Here is a 22,919-nt window from a genome sequence, read left to right on the forward strand (position 1 = left end):
TATAGAGGGTTCTAAGGGTATAGTTAACGGGAGTGTGACAAATTTTAGTGATTTGAAAAATTCTATTATCTCTGTAATAGAGCAAGCTTCTTCTTATACGGAAACTGTTATGGAAGATGTGTATATTAACATATCAAATGCTAATTTTAAGTCAACTATGGTTAACTCTACGCTAGAAGTTTTAGGAGATTCTATTTCACAAAATGATGTTAGCAAAGTGATAAAGGGTGTTACTGATAGATTTAGTGATGTTGTTGTGCATACTGTACCATATAGGTATAAATTAGATGACATTGATAACATAGAAGACCCTGTTGGTATGCATGGGTCTGTGTTAGAGTTGAGCGTCAGTATAATGACAATTTCTAAGACACTTTTGATGAATATGGAACATTGTTTAACTCAATGTAACCTGTCGCTCAATGGTGTCCTTATATCTCCTTATTCATCAGGGCTAGGTGTAATATCGAGATCTTGTGATGTTCTACGACACCTTGTGATTGACATAGGTTTATACAGTACATTTTTTACTGTTTTTGAAAATGCAAAAAGTATGTTTTCAGGGGTGGTACCTCTAGGGGGGCATCATATTACTAATGATTTATCTTGTGGTCTAAAAATAAATATGGATATCGCTGATAGTATAAAACATAAATTTGCATATGCGGATTTTACTTGTGTTCCAAATTTAGAAGATTTGATTGAGGTTGAAGATAATTCATTAGACACTGTGGATGTGACTGTTATGGATGTTGTTGAGATTGTTGGTGCTCGTATCGAAGAACTTTTTGAAATGATCAAGGATAGAGTAGTAGATATGAAGATCAATAAAGTAATTATAGTTGGTGGAAGTGCTAATATCGTTGGAATTGCAAATATTGCTCAGAATATTTTCAATTATCCTTCATATGTTGGAAAACCTTCTATTCATAATATACAAAGTAATTGTGACTGTAATAATATTTTACCTGATTCTCATCATTATTTGGTGCTATCAGGGCAATTAATGATGAATTTCAAAATAGTTCTTTGAATCAAAGGAAGGGAAGTTATTTGAAGAAAATAATGGAATTTTTATATGATTAATGATCTTATATATCGCGTATTTGGTAAGCTATTCTGTCGAGTATTGCATTTATAAAGTTTGTTTCCTTTATATCACATATAAAAATACTGGATGCTTTTATATAATCATTCAGTATTGTTAAATGGTCTATACTTTTATAGTATAACAATTCGCAAGTTGCTAATTCTAATATGGTGAGTTTTAATATGTCAAGCCTTTCTATTTTCCACTCATGCAAGTGAGGTGAAATTATATCATCTAGTATGCCTCTATCATTAAAAGTCGCTAAAATTAAATCATCAGCAAATTGTTTGTCATATCCATTTTTTATATAAAATTCTTTTTTTTCTGTCTCTACAATATCTTTTATTTTTTGATAAACATAAGAGTTACATATGTCCTCTTTTTGAACAATTTCATATCTGATATCAAATAATAAATTATATATTGCCTGTATTGAAAGAAATCTAGAATTTCTTTTTTCACGTATAGTATTTTCTGTCATCTTTAGTATTGTACATATTTTTGTGAATTTATCAAGTTAAAGCTCTTTTTATAAACACATGTTGGAGAGAGGATATAGTGTTACTTGAAATCCAGTATAAGAGAAGACCTGAAGGAAATTGAGATGATATGAATATGAATATATACGGCATGTATCTTAAAGCTTGAGTTGAAGAGTTTGATTTATTAATTGTAATTTTTTGTTGAATTATCATTGATAAACCAAGCAATAATGAAAGAATTCCTACATGTATTGATAAAACAGGGTATTCTAACAAACCAAAAAGGTCAAAAATATTAGAAGGGTCTACAGCAGATAGGTCATTTATCCATCCAAAGAAGTTACTGTGTCTCATTTCTATAGTTATGTATAATACTTTATAAAGGGAAAAGAATATTGGTATTTGAATTATAATAGGAAGTATTGAAGCTGCAGGGTTGATATTATTTTCTTTAAATAGTTCTATAATCTTTTTATTTGCTTCTGTTTTATCTGAGAAATTTTCTTTGATACTTTGTATGCGCGGTTGCAAATCATGCATTTTAGTTGTCGATCTTTGAGATTTAATAGCAAGTGGTAGAAGTAAAATCTTGATTATCATTGTTAACAGTATTATAGACATTCCAAAGTCATGTACAAATGAATTTAGAACTGTTAATACATGCAGAATTGGTCTAGTAATAAAATATAAAATACCAAAATCTATGTTCCTATCGAATATAGAGACTGGGATGTTGCGTTTATGTGTGTCTAAGATGTCTATTTTTTTAGGACCTGCATATATAAAGTATTTTTCTGAATATTGAGAATTTGGTTGTAAGATGTTTTTATTAGTAACAAAATATGCTGAAAGTCCATTATTTTTCACATATACGGGTTTATCTACATCGCTCTGGCTTCCTATTCCAAGTAGGTGTAATTTTGATAAATTTTTTGTATTGTCAAATATTACGGAGGTGAACCAATATTTGTCTCCAGCTGCCAACCATTTTTTTCCACGATCTGTAGTATCTTCAAATTTATTCCATAATTTTTTTGTTCCTAATATTTTTTATATTGTATTTCTTCTAATTTGTCTGTAATAAGGGCAGAGAATCCTTCATGAGAAATAAAGGAAGGATTTTGTATTTCATTTTTTGTTAATCTTTTTTTTAACTTTCCAAAACCGTGAAAAGGCAAAATCATTTTCTGATTTATTTATAACAGTTTGATCAACTTCAAAAATATAATTATCTTTAGCTGTGATTGTGATATCAAAAAGCACTCCTTCTTTCGCAAAGGAGAATGATATTTTATCATTATTATCTATTTTTTCTCTGTTTACATCCCACTTTACTGGTATTTTTATTCTTTCTCTAGTTTGAGGTTCCACCCATCCAAACTCAACTAATGTTTCATTAGTTGTTTGCATTGGTGATAAAATTGTTATTAGATCATTCTGTTGAATTGAAGAATGATAATTTTTAAGTTTGATATCATCAATCATTATACTTGAATCTGTCATGGAAAAAGAACCTTCTATTTGATCGTTCTTTATGTATACTCGCTCTAATTCTAACAAAGCTTCGCTAACCTCTTTTAATGGCAATTGTGTAGACTGTTTTTGTTGCTTATTATTGGTAGAATTGGTCTCTTTATTTTTGCTAATAACTGTGTTGTTATGAGTTGGTGATATAACCCTAGTCCACAACATCAATATTACTATTGATATTACTGTTGCTATAAAGAGATTCATGTTTTCATTCATATTTTAAAAATTTTGTATTATTTTAACTCTATAATAATATAATATACTGTACGTTAGTTAAAGTACGTCTTTTGTAAATTGGTAATATTATTTTGCATGAATGATAATATGCTTGATAAATTGATGAAATACATAGTGTGTCCATACACCAAGAGTAATTTAATATTTGATAAGGATACCAATAAGTTAGTATCAAGAGGAAGTATAAATGTTTCTTATGACATAAAAAAAGATATACCTGTTTTCATTCTAGGACTTGATAAATAAATTTTTGGTCATATTATTTTAATTTTGTGAATCTAAAGTGATAGTAGTTTTTTTACTTATATTTTTTCTTTTATTGATATTTACGTCATCTTTGTTATCCGCAACCGAGACCACATTGACTGCGGTTAGTATTCCAAAGATAAACCAAATTAGATTGAAAGACGGGAATAGCAGAGCAGATTTATTAATACGTATCTTAGAGCATAGGAAAAGGTTTTATCGACCATATTGCTAGCAAATAATGCTATTAATATTATGATATCTTCTCTAGTTACATTTATAACTTCAGAAATTTTAGGTGGTATGACAGTAATTTTTGCTACACTTTTTACCACAATAATAATTTTTGTTTTTGCAGAAGCAGTGCCGAAACATACACGATATGTTACCCAGAAAAGATTGGTATGGCACTAGCACCTTTCATAAGGGTTGTTAATTATATTTTTTCTCCTCTTACAAGGATGCTATGTTTTTTTGTAGATAAGGTATTGGCGCTTTATTCGGTAAAAAACACAGATAATTCTGATACATATGAGGTTCTACGTGGAATTATTCTTTTTCATAAAAATCAAAATAAAGGAGACTTATATAAGGCAAATATTGTTGATATTGTTGATAATATATTGAGCCTTTCTGATATTTCTGTTACAGACATAATGGTTAGAAAATCGGAAGTATTTTCATTATGTAAAGATCAAAGTAAGGAATGTATTATAAAAGTGATTAATAATTCTATATATAATAATATACCAATATGGGTTGGATCTTGTGATAATATAGTATGTGTTTTTAATAAAAAAAGGTATGAAGAGTTTGTCCTATCTAAGGGTAAGGCAGCATTAGAAAATGTTGATATTGATTATTTTTATGATAAACCGTACATATCACCAGATACTAATAGTATATCAACGCAGCTAATAAATTTTACAAAAGATAGGAAGGAGTTGCAATTGTTGTTAATGAGTATGGGGATGTAAGAGGAGTAGTTTCTTTTTCTGATATAAAAGAGAGGATGTTTGATATTAATTTTGAGGATAAGGTAATTAAACTCAGTGAAAACACGTATCATATTAGAGGAGATTTGCCATTAATTGATTTCAATAAGATACTTGATGTGTCCTTTGATAGTGATGTTGCTAATACTTTATCTGGCTTTATAATTAATAAAAATAATAGGATCCCACAAGAAAATGAGTCTTTTATCTTTGATGATATTGAGCTTACTATTCTGACAAAAAACATAAAAACGATAAAGTGGGTAGGTGTTAAGATTGTAAAATAGATTCAAAGTAGGTGCTCAAAATGTTTTTTAAGGTTCTTTTGTCTGAGTTAAATTTGAAATGTGCTGTTAAAACGGAGATAGAATTTTATGCAGATTCAAAATATGTAAATGATATAAGAAATGATTGTTCGGTTTTCGATATATTTTATGATATAGTTGATGAAAGAGAGCCAGGGCAGTTCGAAATTATAACGCGTTTTAGTTATGATATTGATCATGTTATTGTTACTGTACACAAAATAAGAGATATTATTCGTGAAAAGTTTAGTGGTAATTTCAACCCTAAACCTTTTTTTATAAACCAGGAAGTGCTTTCCATGCAACATTTTTTTTTGAAGATGCATCAAAAGTAAATATTTTTGAAATAAATAAAGAGTATCTTCTCTATTCTATAGGAGGCTTGTGTAAGGATGTTTTGAGAGACATGGTATATTTTGCTCCAGAACTTTCCTCATATAGAAGGATAAGAAGTTTTGATATGAATTCTCCCAATTATGTCTCTTGGGGGTCATGTGATAACAGGAGTGTTGTTGCTCGTATAAAAGAAAAACCTTCTAAATCTGTGGAAAGTAGAGTGTGTGGTTCTGATGTTGACTTAGCAATTGTTTTAGATAAAATTTGAGTTCTTCATTGGATGGTATAAAACATAAGGTTTTACCACCCGTTCAGTCGTTTTTTTGTGAAGAAATTTCTTTTGATGATCCAAGAAGATTGCCATTTAGTTTGACTGAAGCAAAGCGCATTGTTGAAACTTTAAAAGTATCAAGCTGTTGTACAAATGAGGTTTTTATGCGCCAAAAATAGTATTTTTATTTTTGAGTATTAATAACGGATATTTGTTGAAGTGCGCTATGCTTTGTGTTACACTTTCTCGGTAGATTTGACTCGTTATGAAGAGTTGGGCTTTGCTTTGTTCTTTATATTGCGTTTTTGCTCGTGATTTTTGCCTGTGTATGGCAAATTTGAAATTCGGGTGCGTCTTTGACGACTTTTATAATTATATTTGTGTTATAAGTGATACGTCGTTTTTCTTTTATGTTTTCCTTAGGGCCTCTTTCCAAATTTTATACAAGGGCTTCTTAGGTATAGTTTACAATAGTTAATCATTATAATGGCTATAATAGAAAAATCAGCAAAAAAAGAAGTGTTGATGATTGATTCCCTCAGGACTCAGGATATTACAAGTTTATTAGATTTAGCAGAAAGCTTGGATATAGTGAATGCTTCTAGTATGTGTAAGGAAGAAATAATTTTTAATGTTATAAAAAAATTATTTTATGAAAAAAAATTGATATACAGTGGTATATTAGAAATATTACAGGATGGCTATGGTTTCTTGAGGTCTCCTTTATCTAATTACCTACCTAATCCAGATGATGTATATATATCTCCTGGACAAATAAGAAGGTTTGCACTAAGAACAGGTGATATGGTGTCAGGAGAGGTTCGGCCTCCTAAGAAAGATGAAAAATACTGTGCACTTATAAGTGTTGTAGGAAAAAATGGGGATCCTAATTTTTTAAAAAATTCTAGGTATGGACATTTTGATTCTTTTGTTCCATTATATCCTGATTTTCATCTTAGGCTTGAAGTTGATGATGAAGACTTTGATGGTGAATCTTTAGATAAAAATTATAATTTAAGTTCTAGAATTATTGATATTGTATCACCAATTGGAAAGGGGCAAAGAGCATTGATTGTAGCGCCGCCTAAAAGTGGGAAAACTATACTTTTACAAAGTATAGCTCACTCAATATCTAAGAACCATCCTGATATGATTTTGATGGTTTTATTAATTGATGAAAGGCCTGAAGAAGTAACAGATATGCAGAGATCTGTCAAAGGAGAGGTTGTTAGTTCTACTTTTGATGAACCTGCTTCTAGACATGTTCAGGTTGCTGAGCTTATAATAGAGAAGGCTCGTAGAAATGTAGAGCAAGGGAAAGATGTTATAATTCTTTTAGATTCTATAACAAGGCTTGCTCGTGCATATAACGCTATTACTCCTTCATCTGGAAAAGTTTTGAGTGGTGGTGTTGATTCAAATGCTTTACAGCGTCCTAAGAGGTTTTTTGGCTCTGCTAGAAATATTGAGAATGGAGGGTCGTTGACAATTATTGCTACTGCTTTAATAGACACTGGGTCCAGGATGGATGAGGTTGTTTATGAAGATTTCAAGGGTACTGGTAATTGTGAAATAGTTCTTGATAGGAAATTGCATGAAAAAAGAATTTTTCCTGCTATAGATATAGTGAAATCTGGGACTAGAAGGGAAGAGCTGTTGCTTGATAGAAGTATTTTGAATAAAATATGGGTCTTGCGTAGAGTTTTATCAGGTATGGCTCCTGTAGATGCTATGGAATTTCTTAAGGATAAGGTTATGAAAACTAAGAATAATATCGAGTTTTTTGAATCTATGAAATCCAAGCCTTCCGGTTCTACACAGTAATTTTTGATTTTTTGAGAGGTATTAAGTTGGCTAATGTTTTGCTTTATGTGTGTGTACATCATGAGGATGTAGAACAATCTTCTAGGCAATTAAAGAGGATGTTACAAAGGGAAGGAATGCCCTTTTCTAGAAAACGCGTGTATAAAAAACCTTCTGAAATTCGTAGAGAAAAGAAAAAAGAAGCTAGAAGAAAAATAGCATACAGAAACAAATTTAGAATGGGACTTATGGATAGGAAATAGTTTCTTTAATATATAATATACTTTTGGCACCTAAGTAGGTGCCATCTACAAAAATTTTAAGTTGGTTATAATATAAATAGGTTTTTGTTGGTAACTGTATTAGTCATTATCAGCCTCGGTCATTTTTTTAGGGTCGACTATTTTTTTGAACTCTTCTTCACTTATGAAACCTAGTTCATTTGATGCTTCCAATAAGGAGGTGCCATCCGTATGAGCTTTTTTGGTAATCTTTGATGTTTTATCATAACCTATGGTTTTGTTAAGTGCTGTTGATAGCATTAAGGAATTATCTAGGTTTTTTGATATGTTCTTAATGTTAGCTTTTATCCCGGAGATACAATTTTTTTCAAAACTGTCCATTCCGTTTGATAACATGGTGAGAGATTTGCATATATTATATATTATCATAGGTGAGTATACGTTGAGCTGTAGGTGGCCATTTGCACATCCATTTGTTACTGCAACATTATTTCCCATAACTTGAGCGCATATCATGCTTAAAGATTCACATTGTGTTGGATTTACCTTTCCTGGCATTATTGATGATCCTGGTTCGTTTTCTGGTATCATTATTTCACCTATCCCACACCTAGGTCCAGATGAAAGTAGCCTTATATCGTTTGCTAATTTCATTAATGACGATGCTACCATGCAGCTTATGCTGCTTATTTCTAGCATGGTATCTTTTGAAGATAATGACTCAAATTTGTTTTTTGATGTCTCGAACGGAAGATTTGTAAGGTTTGCCATTTCTTTTGCAAACATAGCAGGAAAAGATTTGAAAGAATTAATACCTGTTCCAACAGCTGTTCCTCCTTGCGGAAGCTGATATACCCTTGGCATAGCATCATTTATCCTATCAACATTTAATGATAATTGTTCAGCAAATGCAGAAAATTCCTGTCCCAATGTTAAAGGTGTAGCATCCTGCATATGGGTTCTGCCTATTTTTATTATGTTTTTGAACTCTTTAACTTTCCTCAGTATTGATTTTTTTATGTTCAATAAAGATGGTATTAGTTTCTCATTGAGCAAAATAGCAGTTGATATATGCATAGCGGTTGGAAAGGTATCATTTGATGATTGACCCATATTTACATGGTCATTAGGGTGAACAGGTTGCTTTGTTCCTATTTTACCTCCAAGCACCTCTATTGCTCTGTTTGATATAACCTCATTGACATTCATGTTTGTCTGTGTTCCAGAGCCAGTTTGCCATACCACAAGAGGAAAATGGTCATCTAATTTTCCATCTATCACCTCTTTAGCAGATTTTATAATAGCATCTGCTATTTCAGGTGAGATTTTATTTTTTCTTGAATTAATTATAGCAGTAACTAGTTTTATTTTTGCTATTGATCTCACTATAGAGAGTGGCATAATATCAATCCCTGATTCTTTATCACCTATTTTGAAATTTTCAAGAGATCGTTGAGTTTGAGCACCCCAGTATTTATGAGTAGGTACTTTTATTGTTCCTAAGGTATCCATTTCTTCTCTGTACATATACTAACCTAATACTTTAAAACGCGAGTTATATTCTACACAAAAGCAAAATAAATCATAGTATAAAATATATTTTTTTGAATATTAATATTGGTTAAGTATATTGAGTATAGAAGTAAGCTTATAAGAGTGTTATACTTTTCAAAATTATGCATATTTTATGCTTATTACTGGTAATAATTAATTATTTTTCTGTTATATAATTTTAGGTTGTGTTTTCATGAATATATGTTAGAATACGGTTTCTGGGAGTGATAATAAATGAAAGTTAATATTTGAGATGTCAGATTACATATATGAAGTCACTTTTCTTATAAATAGTGGTCTTGCAGGTGTTGAAGTAAGCAACTTTATAGATTCTGTTGTCAAGGAGCTTGGAGAGAAAGGTGTTGAATTGCTCCTTAAAGAGTATCATGGGTTTCTAGATCTTGCTTATCTTACTAGAGATAATGTTAGCAAAGCTCATGCATTTACTATTTTTGTGAAGAGTAATAATGGATCTACAGTGCGCGTTTGTGTTGACAGGATGAAGCATAACAGAATTGTTATAAGGTCTTTGCTTCTTAAGCATGATTCTAAGAATTTTGATATATCTAAGGTCAATACCAAGCTCATTATGAAAGAGTCTGTTGATTAAGTTTTGGTTGTTTTATTATGAATACGAATACTGGCGGTGGTGACACGAGAAAAAAATCTGTAACGGATGGATCTTTGTTTAATGCTAAAATTGTGCCTACAAATAGGCGTAAGGAGTGTGCTCTTGATGGCGTACCCGATAAGAATATTGATTATAAAAATATACCTCTTTTAAGAAAATTCGTTTCTTATGGTGGTAGAATTTTTTCAGCTAGGCTTAATGGTTTGTGCCCTAAACATCAGAGAAGGATAAGGCGTGAAGTAAAGCGTGCTAGAGCTATAGCTTTCTTGCCATTTTGTGCGAGAAATAGAAAAGGATAGTTTTATATAATTGTTTTTGTGAATTTTTGAGATAGGTGTTTTCATGAGTAAGATGATTTCTTTGATTTTGAAAGAAAATTTTAGAAAGTCTTCTAAAAAATTTCTTGCAAAGGGTGATATACTTGATGTTCGTCCTGGGTTTGCTAAGTACCTCTTGTCGCATGGCAAGGCTGTTCGTGCTACCTCTAAGAACATTGAAAACCTTGAAGAATATAGGGAAAATTTAAAGCGTCAATCTGAACAGGAAATGAACTCTATGAAAGTTCTTTATGACTCTGTTATTGACATGACTGACATTGAAATGTTTGTTAATGCTACCGATGATGATAAATTATTTGGTTCTATATCTGCTCGTGATATATCTAAGCTTTTATCTGAAAGAGGGGCTGATATTCCTGCTAAAAATATACATCTAGAGAAGGCACATATAAAAGATCTAGGTGTTCATAAATTTGAAGTTTGCCTTCATCCTGAACTAACTTGTTCTTTGACTTTAACAGTTTCTAGAGTGGTTGCGGAGTAGTATTATGCTTGAGAGATACAGTAGAAAGGTTTTATTAGATATATGGAATGATAGTGGCAAATTTAATACCTTTATGGAGATTGAACTTGCAGTGTGTCGTGCTTATTGTGAAATTGGTATAATACCTAAGGATTCCTTAGATGCAATATTATCTAATGCTAAGTATGATGTTTCAAGAATTAATGAAATAGAAGAAGATACTAAGCATGATATAATAGCTTTTTTAAGCTCTGTTGCAGAGTTTATTGGTCCTGAATCTAGGTTTCTTCATATGGGAATGACAAGTTCAGATCTTTTGGATACGTGTCTATCCATGCAGTTGAGAGATTCTATAGATATTATTCTAGATGGCATAGTTAAGGTTAAAGAAACCTTGAAAAGTATTGCTTTTAAAACTAAAGATATATTAATCATGGGCCGAAGCCATGGTGTGCACGGGGAACCCATGAGTTTGTCATTGAAGTTCGCGAGATTTTATGCGGAGTTTGATAGAGCCTATAATAGGTTGAGCTCTGTTAGAGATGAAGTATCAGTATGTAAAATTTCTGGGGCTATGGGTAATTTTGTTAATATCTCACCTAAAATTGAAGAATATGTAGCAGACTTTTTGAATTTGAAACAACAGACAATCTCTTCTCAGGTAGTCTCTAGGGATAGGCATGCTATGTTGTTTTCTATATTTTCTATTATAGCTTCCTCCATAGAGAACGTAGCTCTTGAGATTCGTCACTGTCAGAGAACAGAGATGTCGGAAATGTCCGAATTTTTCTCTGAAGGTCAAAAGGGTAGTTCTGCTATGCCGCATAAGAGGAATCCTATATTATCTGAAAATTTAACAGGTTTATCTCGTGTAATACGTAGTTATTTTATTCCTGCATGTGAAAATATACCTCTTTGGCATGAAAGAGATATATCACATTCATCTGTTGAGAGGTTTATATTTCCTGATGCATGTATTACAATTGATTTTGCTATTAATCGTCTTGTGAATGTATTAAACAATATCGTTATTGATGAAAAAAATATCGGTAGAAATATTAAAAATGCTAAAAAGTTGTTTCTTTCTCAAAGAGTATTATTGAAGTTAGTTGATTATGGTATGACAAGAGACTCTGCTTATTCCAAAGTTCAGAGTATGGCAAAGATGGTGTGGGGAGAGAAATATCCTGATTTTCTTTCTGCATTAAGAAAGGATGAGGAAATATGTAAAGCATATAACAATGACTTCAGTGAGTTAGATGACATGGGATACTATATGTCTAATGTTGATTATATATTTGATAAAGTTTTTTCATAAAACCTGTTGTTTTCTGGTTGAGATAGGTTGTTATTTTTATTTAATTTGCTGCTTACATTTCATGTTATAGAGAAATTTACCTTATTTTGATACTCTTAGTGGAAGTTATTTTCTTTTTATTATCATTTGTATGTTTTACACTACAGTGTTCTTGTTGAGAAAAAACGTATTTTTTATTTATTTGAAGCAATGTTCGATACTTTAACATATATATCTGAAAAATCTTCTAATTTGTTTGAAGTTATAATATTGTTGTTTGCTGCTGTTTTTACTGTAACAGTTTTTTTGCGTCTTAAGATAAATCCTGTTATAGGTTACTTTGTTGCTGGAGCTTTTATAGGTGTCAATGGCATGGGTTTTATTCATTCTGTCATTGTTATTGAGTCTGTTGCAGAGTTCGGGGTTGTATTCTTATTATTTTTAATAGGTTTAGAGCTTACCTTTGAAAGGTTAATGGCCATGAGGAGGCATGTTTTTGGATTTGGGTCTCTTCAAGTGATAGTTACAGCATCTTTGATTTTTATATCACTTTATCATGGTGCTAATATGGATATTAACTCCGCTTTGATACTTGGGAGTGGTTTGGCGCTTTCGTCTACAGCGCTTGTTTTACAAGTTGTCAGTGATAGTGGTTTGCAAAACAAACAAGTTGGTAGGCTGGCTACTGCAGTATTGATACTTCAAGATTTTGCAGTTGTTCCGTTACTTGCTCTTGTGCCGTTATTAGAGTCTGATGTTCCTCAAGGGCTTTTGTTCCCTGTAAGTCAAGCATTAGTAAAAGCTTCTATTGTTCTTGTATCAATATTTGTTATAGGGAGACTTTTATTGCGTCCTTGTTTTAAAATAATAGCTTCTACAAAGAGTAATGAGTTATTTATAGCCACAACTTTGTTAATAGTCCTTGGTTCAGCAGCAATAACTGAACATTTAGATCTTTCAATGGCAATGGGTGCTTTTGTAGCAGGGCTTCTAGTTGCTGAAACTGAATATGTACGAGAAGTAGAAAATGTAGTATTACCCTTTAAAAGCTTGCTATTAGGGTTGTTTTTTATGACTATAGGAATGTCGATAGATATATCCTTTTTAGTTGAAGAATCTATTATGATACTTGTTTACTCTTTTGCACTTATTGGGTTAAAGTCATTTGTTATAATATCTCTTGGCATATTATTTGGTTTCAAGCGAGGTTCTGCTGTACATGGAGGGCTACTTCTAGCTCAAGGAAGTGAGTTTGCACTTATTCTTTCTAACTTGGCCTTTAAAAAGGAAGTTATACCTTATGAATATTTGAATATGGTTATAGCAATAGTTACTGTAACTATGGCACTGACTCCTTTATTGTCATATATTGGAACGATTATAGAAAGGAGGTTTGAAGACAAATCTATCCCTAAAGATGCTAATAATATTCTAGAATTAGAAACTATGGATATCGAAAATCATATAATTGTTGTTGGGTTTGGCAAGGCTGGTAAAATGGTTGCAAAAATGCTTGCAGTTGGAAAACTGAATTATGTTGCAGTAGATTCCAGTACTTCTGTGATTGAAAAATATAAGAATGAGAAGTTTCCTGTTTATCATGGTGATATAACTAAAGTATCTGTGTTGAAATCTATTGGTGCTGGACGTGCAAAAATAATAATAATATCATTTAAAAACAAAATAGTTACAAAAAAAGCAATACGTGTTATAAATGCTAATTTTCCTGATTTAATTATAATATTAAGAGTACAAGATTTATCAGAATCTGATTATTATAAGAGTATAGGCGCACATATATTGATTCCAGAGAATTTTGAAATAGGATTGCAATTAGGTGGTGCTGTATTGATCTCTAATGGTATAAGTGAATATAATGTGTCTCTCATAAAGAATAGATTCAGAGCATGTAATTATGCAATGATAAAAGATGTTGAAGACTTTGAAGAAGGGTGAATAAATATAGGTTATAGAATGAAATATATGTGCTTTATAATGAAAAATATTGGTTAATGTACTGTTATTTTAATGATTGTTTTATTATTTAAATCAAAGATATTTTATATAAGGAAGTACACTTTACTATAAAATATAAGAAAACTTTTAATATTATATATGTTACTGCCTTAAATTCTTATATTTTAGTACTATATAATAATAGTATATATCATATATGATGCCCAAGTGCTATTCTTATAGTTCATTATGTGTTATATTGATATGCAATAGTTAAAAAATTTTGGCATGAAGGTAGGGTTTTCTGGTGTTATTTTTGCATGTGACCATGCTGGAAATACTTTGAAAGATTTGATAAAAACATCTTTGAGTGATAGATATGGAAAAATTTATGATGTTGGGTGCTTTTCTTCCGATATTAGTGTGGACTACGTCGATTTTTGTAGTGATGCTGTTGAATGTATTATCAGAGACAATACGTTGGCTGGAATTTTTGTATGTTATACGGGAGTAGGAATGAGCATCAAGGCAAATAGAAGCCCTAGTATAAGGGCAGCACTTTGTTATTCTGTTGAAGTAGCGAGGCTATCTAGGCAGCATAATAATGCTAACGTTCTTTGTTTAGGTTCTGGTTTTGTGTCATCTGAAGATGCAATTAAGGTATGTGCTGAGTTTTTATCTACTCCCTTCTCTAATGAAAGCAGGCATATACGACGTGTTAATAAGTTAGGTGACATATAAGTTGAAAAAATAATAATTTAGGAGAGTTTATAATGGAAGATTTTTTTACTAAAAGATTGTTAGAAGTAGATCCTCAGGTGCATAACATAATAAAGTCTGAATTGTCTCGTCAGTGCGATACTTTGAATTTAATACCATCTGAGAATTTTGTCAGCCAAGCTACCATGGATGCTAATTCTATTTTTACTAATAAGTATGCTGAAGGTTATCCTGGTAAAAGATTTTATCAAGGTTGTGAGTATGCTGATCAGGTTGAAAACCTTGCTAGGGAAAGATTGACTGAGATTTTTGGTTATAAATTTTCTAATGTACAGGTACATTCTGGTTCTCAAGCTAATCAGGCTATTTTTCTGGCTTTACTTAACCCAGGTGATACTATTTTAGGTTTTTCTTTGAGTGATGGTGGTCATTTAACACATGGTTCTAAAGTAAATCTTTCTGGCAAGTGGTTTAATAGTGTATCTTATTGTGTTGATAAAAATACTTTTATGATCGACATGGATGATGTTGAGAGAATAGCTGTAGAGTGTTCTCCTAAGCTTATTATAGCAGGTGCATCTGCATATACCCAAAAATTGGATTTTAAGCGTTTTAGGAGCATAGCAGATAAGGTAGGAGCAGTGCTTTTATCTGATATAGCACATTATTCTGGTCTTATTGCAGCTGGTGCATATCCTACACCATATCCTTATTCTGATATAATAACTAGTACTACTCACAAGGTATTGAGGGGTCCAAGGGGTGGTTTTATAATGACTGATAGTGAGGATTTATTGAAAAAGATAAATTCAGCAGTGTTTCCTGGTCTCCAAGGTGGTCCACTGATGCATATCATAGCTTCAAAAGCTGTAGCTTTTGGTGAAGTACTCACAGATAGTTATAAAAAATATGCTTTGGATACCATAAAAAATGCAAAGGCACTTGCTAACTCTTTGATGGAGAGAGGGTTTAATATTATTACAAACGGTACAGAATGTCATATGGTGTTGGTAGATATAACTAACAAATGTGAGTCTGGTCTTGAAGCAGCTAATTTATTAGATAACGCTGGTATCGTATGTAATAAAAATGCTATTCCTTTTGATACTAAGTCTCCTTTTGTTACTTCTGGTATACGCATTGGTTCTGCACCACTAACAACAAGAGGGCTTACTGAAAATGACTTTATTGATGTTGCTAATTTAATAGCAGATGTTATAGAGAAAAAAATTACGATTTCAGAGTCATTACATAAGGTTAAAGCTTTATGTGATAAGTTTCCATTGTATAATGAGAATAATATAATATAGATATTTCGGTGTTTCGTTACCTAACCTTGCTTATATTTTTTTTTCTTTCCTCTTGCACTACAGGGGTTATTTTTGGTAGTGCTGTTGGTCTTTATGCTGTGAATTTTGTTCATGATAAGCCTGATAGAAAGATATTTAACTTTATGAGTATAGGTGATGAGAAAGTCAAAAAAAAAGTAAGTGACAAATTATCTGATTATGCTGGTATATCTGTCGATGTGAAAGACAATGTTGTGTTTCTTGATGGTGAAGTTAAAACTAAGATGGATAGGATACAGGCTTCTATTTTAGCATGGAAGGTGAAAGGAGTTATAGGCATGTTTAATAATGTTGATATAAAAGATAAAGATAAATATTTTTCTAATGATGAGTGGGTATCTTCTAAAGTTAGTGTGTTAATTCGAGCAAAATCTTCTAAATATTCATCTTATTATATAGAAACACTCAAAGGAGTTGTTTACCTTATTGGTATCAGTGGTGACCCATCATCATTACGGAAGATAGAAAATTTCATATGGGATATTGATGGCGTTTTGGACATCAAGACATTTGTTGTTGTCTCAGAATCAGAATATCCTGAGTAAAGGGAAGATACTATTGTTTCAATCAATGTTTTTACTGTGCGAAGTGAGATATACTACTCTAATGATTTATATGTGGATTTAGTGTAATCATGCTTAATATAGCTTTTCAGATCGATGAAAATATTAATTTCAGCTCAGACAATACTGTGCTGTTAATGAAAGAAAGTCAAGACAGGGGTAATAATAATTATATTTATTCGCATGATGACCTTTTCTATAAGGAAGGTTCTGTATATGCTATTGCCAAAAAGGTTGTCTTAAAAGATAGTTTTTTCGATTGTATTTCATCTGAAATTATCAATATGAATATTATTGATATTCTTATCTTCCGCCCAAACCCCCCTTTTGATATGAAATACATAACTTCTACGTACCTATTAGAAGGGCTTTCTTGCCTTATGATAAATAACCCGGTAGCAATACGTAATAATCCTGAAAAAATTTTTGATTATTCCAAATATAGCAAAAATTTGCCAACTTTGATAAGTTCAAACAAGGATATTATACGTAGTTTTATTAATGAATATGAAGAAGTTGTTTTTAAACCACTCTATAGTTTTGGAGGTGATTCTGTTATTTATGTTAACTCAAAATATGCTAGTCTGGATTCTTTGATTCAGATGTATATAGAGAAGTATAATTTTCCTTTTGTTGTGCAAAAGTTTTACCAACATAGCTTGAATCAAGGAGATATTAGGGTTATCCTTCTGGGAGGGAAGGTTCTTGGTTCTTTCAAAAAAAATAATGATGGTCATGTTATGAATAATATATGCAAGGGAGGAAAAGTTTTTTCTCATGTTCTTACAGATAAAATGAGGTCTGTTTGTGAGGATATAGGATGTGATCTTAAGAAATATGGTATTGAAATTGCTGGTATTGATCTTTTTCATGATTGTAGTTTAATGGAAGTGAATGTGACATCACCTCTTGGTTTTTCTACTCTTAATGATTTATATGCTATGAAATCTCAAGCTGTTTGTTGGGACTATTTTGAATCTTTGTATGGAAAGTTTAGAAGTACTTGAGATAGGCAGGAATGCTATATGGGTTTTAATTAAAGTTTCTAGTCCTATAATGATACCAGCTATGATTGTTGGGTTACTTATTTCCTTGTTTCAAGCGTTAACGCAAATAAATGAGGCGACATTAACTTTTATACCGAAAATATTGACTATACTCTTTTCTTTGCTTATATTTATCTCTTACATGTCATCTACCTTAGGTGATTTTGTTAATGTTATTATGGATAAGATACAAAACATATGAAAAGAATTAAAAGAGCATTAATATCTGTTTTTGATAAAACAAATCTTTTTGAACTTGCAAGCATGCTGAATGAAAGTGGTGTGGAAATTGTTGCAACTGGTAGTACCTGTGCTTTTTTAAATAGTAAGGGAATACCTTCAAAGGAGGTTTCAGAGGTTACAGGGTTTCCTGAGATATTAGGTGGCAGGGTTAAGACTTTGCATCCAATTATTCATGGTGGAATACTTGCTGTTGAGAGTGAACACTATCATGACGTAAAAGTAAATGATATACAGGTATTTGATTTGGTTGTGGTAAATTTATATCCTTTTTCTGATTCTGTTAAGTCTAAGAAAAAGCCTGACGAGATAATAGAAATGATTGATATAGGCGGTGTTGCATTACTTAGAGCTGCAGCAAAAAATTTTAAGGAAGTATGTGTTCTTAGTGGTGTATCGGATTATAAATCATTAACTTCTGCTGTTACGGATGTGAATTTCAGAAAAAATATGGCAAGAAAGGCTTTTTTGAATGTTTGTAAGTACGATTTTGATATATTTAACTGGTTTGAATCTGAAAAGGCTTCTCATCCTGTACTCGAACAGGATGATGGTAATGAGGATACGGTTTTTGCTGATATTATACCTACAGTATTACATAAGAAAGAAGCTTTTAGATATGGTGAAAACCCTCATCAGAAAGCGTATTTTTACTCTGATACTTCTAATTATAATTTTCCATTTTCCCAGCTACAAGGGAAACAAATGAGTTATAACAATATGCTTGATACCGAGTCTGCAATTATGGTATGTTCAGAATTTGATGAACCATGTGCTGTTATTGTTAAGCATAACAATCCTTGTGGTGTTTCTGTTGGTATCAATATCCTTGAAGCCTATAAGAAAGCTTTTGATTCTGATAGTGTAAGCAGTTTTGGAGGTATAGTTTCGGTTAATCGCGAGATAGACGAAGATTTAGCAAATATCTTAATAAGCGGGTTCTTAGAAGTAATTGTTGCCCCTTCTTTTTCTGAGGGAGCAAAAAAAATATTATCAAAAAAGAAAAATGTAAGGGTTTTGGAGCTTTCATCAGAATTTACACAGAAATTTATGCTTCGTAGCTGCTTTGATGGGTTATTAATGCAAGAAGATGATGCAAATTTGTTTGATAAATTTGAAATAGTATCTAATAAAAAACCTACATCTTCAGAGGAAGACGATTTAATTTTTGCTTGGAAAGTATGTAAGCATGTAAAGTCTAATGCTATAATTTTTGTGAAAAATAAATCTACTATTGGTATAGGTGCTGGCCAAATGAGTCGTATAGATAGTGTTAAAATAGCTATAGAAAAAGCCTCTTTAGATGTTAAAGGGTCTGTTATGGCTTCAGATGCGTTTTTCCCTTTTAGTGACGGTATAGATGCCGCCTATAAATATGGTATAACTTCAGTTATACAACCAGGTGGCTCTATAAAAGATAAAGAAGTTATTGATTATGTGAATGAGAAAAATATGGTTATGATCTTCACAGGTATGCGACATTTTAAACACTAATGCTAGGTTTTTAACCTATTGTATTGATCTATACGTCAACTTTATTATCTTTCTTTGATTTATGTTGTTGTAGTATTTCGTTTGATCGTGCTATTACTTTGTCTGGAATACCTGCCATTTTTGCTATGTATATACCATAAGATTTATTGCTTATACCCTTTTCTACTTTATGCATAAATATTATTTTATCGTCTACATTCTGTACTATCATACAATAGCATTCTAAGTTTGGTAATGTGAGAGATAATGAAGATAATTCATTATAATGTGTTGCAAAAATCGTTTTGCATTTTATGTTATCGTGAATATACTCTACTACTGCGGAAGCGATAGATATACCATCATAAAGAGATGTACCTCTGCCAATTTCATCAAGTATTACAAGACTTTTCTCAGTAGCATTACGCAATATAGATGCTGTTTCCATCATTTCTACCATGAATGTAGAGTGACCTGAAAATATATCATCATGTGCTCCAACCCTACTAAATATCTTATCTACACACCCTATGGTTGCTTTTGTTGCTGGCACAAAAGAACCAATCTGTGCCATAATAGCTATTATAGCGTTTTGCCTTAAGAAAGTACTCTTACCAGCCATATTAGGGCCTGTAAGCAAACATAGTTTATTTGTAAGGTTTATACTATTTGCTACAAAATCGTTTTCTATATCTAGCACAGGGTGCCTACCATCTTCTATGATAAATTGAGAGGAATTATTTACTAAAGGTTTAACGTATGAGAACATAACTGCATTTTCAGCGAAACATAGAATTACATCCAGAATTGCCATTCCTTTTGAAATGTCATACAACAAGTTGCTTTTATTTTTTACTTTTTCACATATTTTATTAAAGATTTCTAACTCTATATCACGATGCTTTTTATGTGTGTCTATAATATCAGATTCTAACCCTATGAGTTCTTCAGTAGTATACCTTATAGTGTTTGCAAGACTTTGCTTATGTATGAACATAGGATTATCTATTTTATCTTTTTTGTTTACTTCAATATAGTAACCTATTAGATTGTTTGAAGATATTTTAAGTGATTGAGCATTTGTGGTATTTTTATATTCTTCTTTAAGATTGTTTATAGTATCTTTCAATTTATTTAATTTATAAGATATTTCTGATAATTCAGAGTTATTTTTTTCTATTATAAATTTGTTTTCTGACTTAGAAATGCTATCTTCCTTTAGGTTAGAGTTAATATAATCATAAATATCATCATCCTTCTTTAAAAAATCATATATTTTTTTTATCAATGTTATTTGGCTAGAATCGCTTGCTATTTCATTTGATATAATTGAAGAATATTTTAAACACATTTTTATTGTATTTAAGTCTTTTGTGTCTCCTTTATTAAGGTTTATTCTTGATAGCGATCTTTCTAGATCGCCAAATTGTGAAATTTTTTGACTTAACATAATACGTTTCTTACTATTTTCAACGTAAAAGTATACACATTCAAGCCTCTCATTAATAAGGGACGTATTTGTTAAGGGAAATGTAATATATTCTTTTAACAACCTTTTTCCACATGCCGTCTGTGTTTTATTTAGTGTAGAAAATAAGCTTTTTTCTTTTTTATTATTACTGAAAAGATTTAGGCTTTTTATAACTCCAGAATCAAAGAACATGCTTTGTAAGGTATTATTTTTTTCTGGGTATAAGTTATACATGTTACCCATTTGTGTAAAGTTCACATATTCTAATACAGCACTAATAGCACACAAAGATGAGTCTTCTTTTAATGAAGCGGATGATAATGATTCTACACTAAAATATTCTTTTACATTAGATTTTGCTCTTTCTATATTGAAGAATATATCAGAGTGGTCTGTAATGATTATATCAAGCTTTTTTATTGCAGATATTATATCTTTATTATGCTCAATAAAAGAGTCAGGTATTAATACTTCTTTGGGCATTATGGAAAGTAGCATGGAATATAGGTCAGATTTATTAATATCCTGATAAAGGAATTTTTTTGTTGATATATCGACCCATGCTATTGATACTTGGTTGTTGTATTCAGATATACACATTATGAAGTTATTATCATCCCCTTCCAGAAGGTTTTCTTCTGATATTGTGCCTGGTGTAATTATTTTAACAATGTCTCTTTTTATTATTGCTTTGTTACCATTCCTTTTTTTTGCTTCTTCAGCTGTTTCAAGTTGCTCACACACTGCGATTTTAAATCCTGCTTTTACTAGCTTTGAAATATAATTGTCACTGCTATGTGCTGGCACACCGCACATGGGCACATAATTTTCTTTTACAGTACCCCTTTTTGTCAAAACTATGTTCAGTATTTTTGATGCTTTAATTGCATCTTCAAAAAAGATTTCAAAAAATCTCCTAATCTATATAACAGTATACAGTCTGGATACTGTTCTTTTAGCTCTAAATAGTGGGCGGCTATAGGTGTATGTGTTATTTTCATTATTATAAATTATTTATATATTCTCAATAGTAATAATATTCATGATGTTTTACAACACATATTACTAATAGTTTATCTTGCCAGAATAATAAGAAGAAGGGTTCCCTTTAGCAGTACTGTTGTTATTATTTGTAAATTTATCTATTATGGCAGGTAATATGTCTTCTTTTTTTCCCATTTGTACTACCATTCCATCTTTCAAAATAATTATTATGTCTGTTTCATGTAGTATAGGTATTTTATGTGTCATTATAAAAGTAGTTGTTTTTCTTTTTTGTCGTATTTCTTTTATTAAGTTTAGAAAATCTATTTCGCCTTTAGCATCAAGGTTAGAGTTTGGTTCATCAAGAACTAAAAGCTTTACATCATGATATACAGAACGTGCTAAACCTATTTTTTGATTTTGACCTCCTGATAACAAAATTCCACCTTTTGTCCCAATAACCGTATCATACCCGTTAGGTAAAGAAAGAATAGTTTCGTGCATTCCTGCTAATTTTGCAGCATTAATAACTTTTTGTGAGTCTAGGTTTTTGTCAAATCTTGCGATATTGTCTTTTATTGTTGCATTGAATAGTTCTACATTTTGTGGTAAATAACCGACATTTTCTCCGAAGTGCCTTCTATTCCAATTATAAATCACAGCACCATCCATTCTAACATATCCTGAAATAGGGCTTATAATACCCATTAACAGTCTAGATACTGTAGTTTTACCTGAAGCACTGCTTCCTATTACACCAACTGTGTTTCCAGGCCGAACCTCGAATGACATTCCCTTAATTATAGGTTTATTACTACCAGGAGGTGCATATATTACCTTATCAAATAATATGTGTCCTACAGGGTCAGGGAGTTTCATTGCTTCAGTTTTTTCGGGAGCAAATGCTAACAGGTGTTGTAGCCTCGCATATGCTAGTTTAGCATGTGAGAAATTTTTCCAATTTCCCATTGCAAGTTCAAATGGTTGTAATGTTTTTCCCATTAGTATAGAAGAAGCTATTATACTACCTGCTGTTTTACCATATGATATTGATAGGAATGCACCTAATCCTATCACAGAAATTTGTACTACTGACCTAAAAAACTTTGTTAAGTTCATTATCATCAGAGACCTTATATGAACTTTAGTAGATAATTCCGTGTTTTTTAGGTGTTTTTCGCACCAACTTTGTATTATATCTTCTCCCATTCCCATTGCTTCAACAACATCTGCATTTCTTGTTGTTGTATCCATGTTATGTATATTCTTTAGATTTTCTTCATTAGCTTGTTTAATT

General features: G+C 31.4%; 2 protein-coding genes and 1 pseudogene across 2 annotated transcripts; 1 reads left to right on the forward strand and 2 right to left on the reverse strand.

The window, feature by feature from the left end:
* Positions 1–7,657: 7,657 nt before the first annotated feature.
* On the reverse strand, positions 7,658–9,064 carry LOC145208094 (fumarate hydratase class II-like). The gene has a single exon (XM_080078874.1). It carries the CDS (start codon positions 9,062–9,064, stop codon positions 7,658–7,660), a length of 1,407 nt encoding a protein of 468 aa, XP_079935000.1.
* An 8,654-nt stretch (positions 9,065–17,718) lies between these two features.
* LOC145208095 (bifunctional purine biosynthesis protein PurH-like) lies at positions 17,719–19,188 on the forward strand. The gene has a single exon (XM_080078875.1). It carries the CDS (start codon positions 17,719–17,721, stop codon positions 19,186–19,188), a length of 1,470 nt encoding a protein of 489 aa, XP_079935001.1.
* A 28-nt stretch (positions 19,189–19,216) lies between these two features.
* Positions 19,217–21,639, reverse strand: LOC145208096 (DNA mismatch repair protein MutS-like; annotated as a pseudogene).
* Positions 21,640–22,919: the final 1,280 nt, after the last annotated feature.

Source organism: Phallusia mammillata, unplaced genomic scaffold (assembly GCF_965637545.1).
Source record: "Phallusia mammillata unplaced genomic scaffold, kaPhaMamm4.hap1.1 HAP1_SCAFFOLD_207, whole genome shotgun sequence".
NCBI classification, from domain to species: Eukaryota; Metazoa; Chordata; class Ascidiacea; order Phlebobranchia; family Ascidiidae; genus Phallusia; species Phallusia mammillata.

Bases quoted from the DNA above. Each gene is read 5' to 3' on its own strand.
- LOC145208094 (XM_080078874.1), bottom strand. From the start codon at position 9,064: ATGTACAGAGAAGAAATGGATACCTTAGGAACAATAAAAGTACCTACT.
- LOC145208095 (XM_080078875.1), top strand. From the start codon at position 17,719: ATGCTGAATGAAAGTGGTGTGGAAATTGTTGCAACTGGTAGTACCTGT.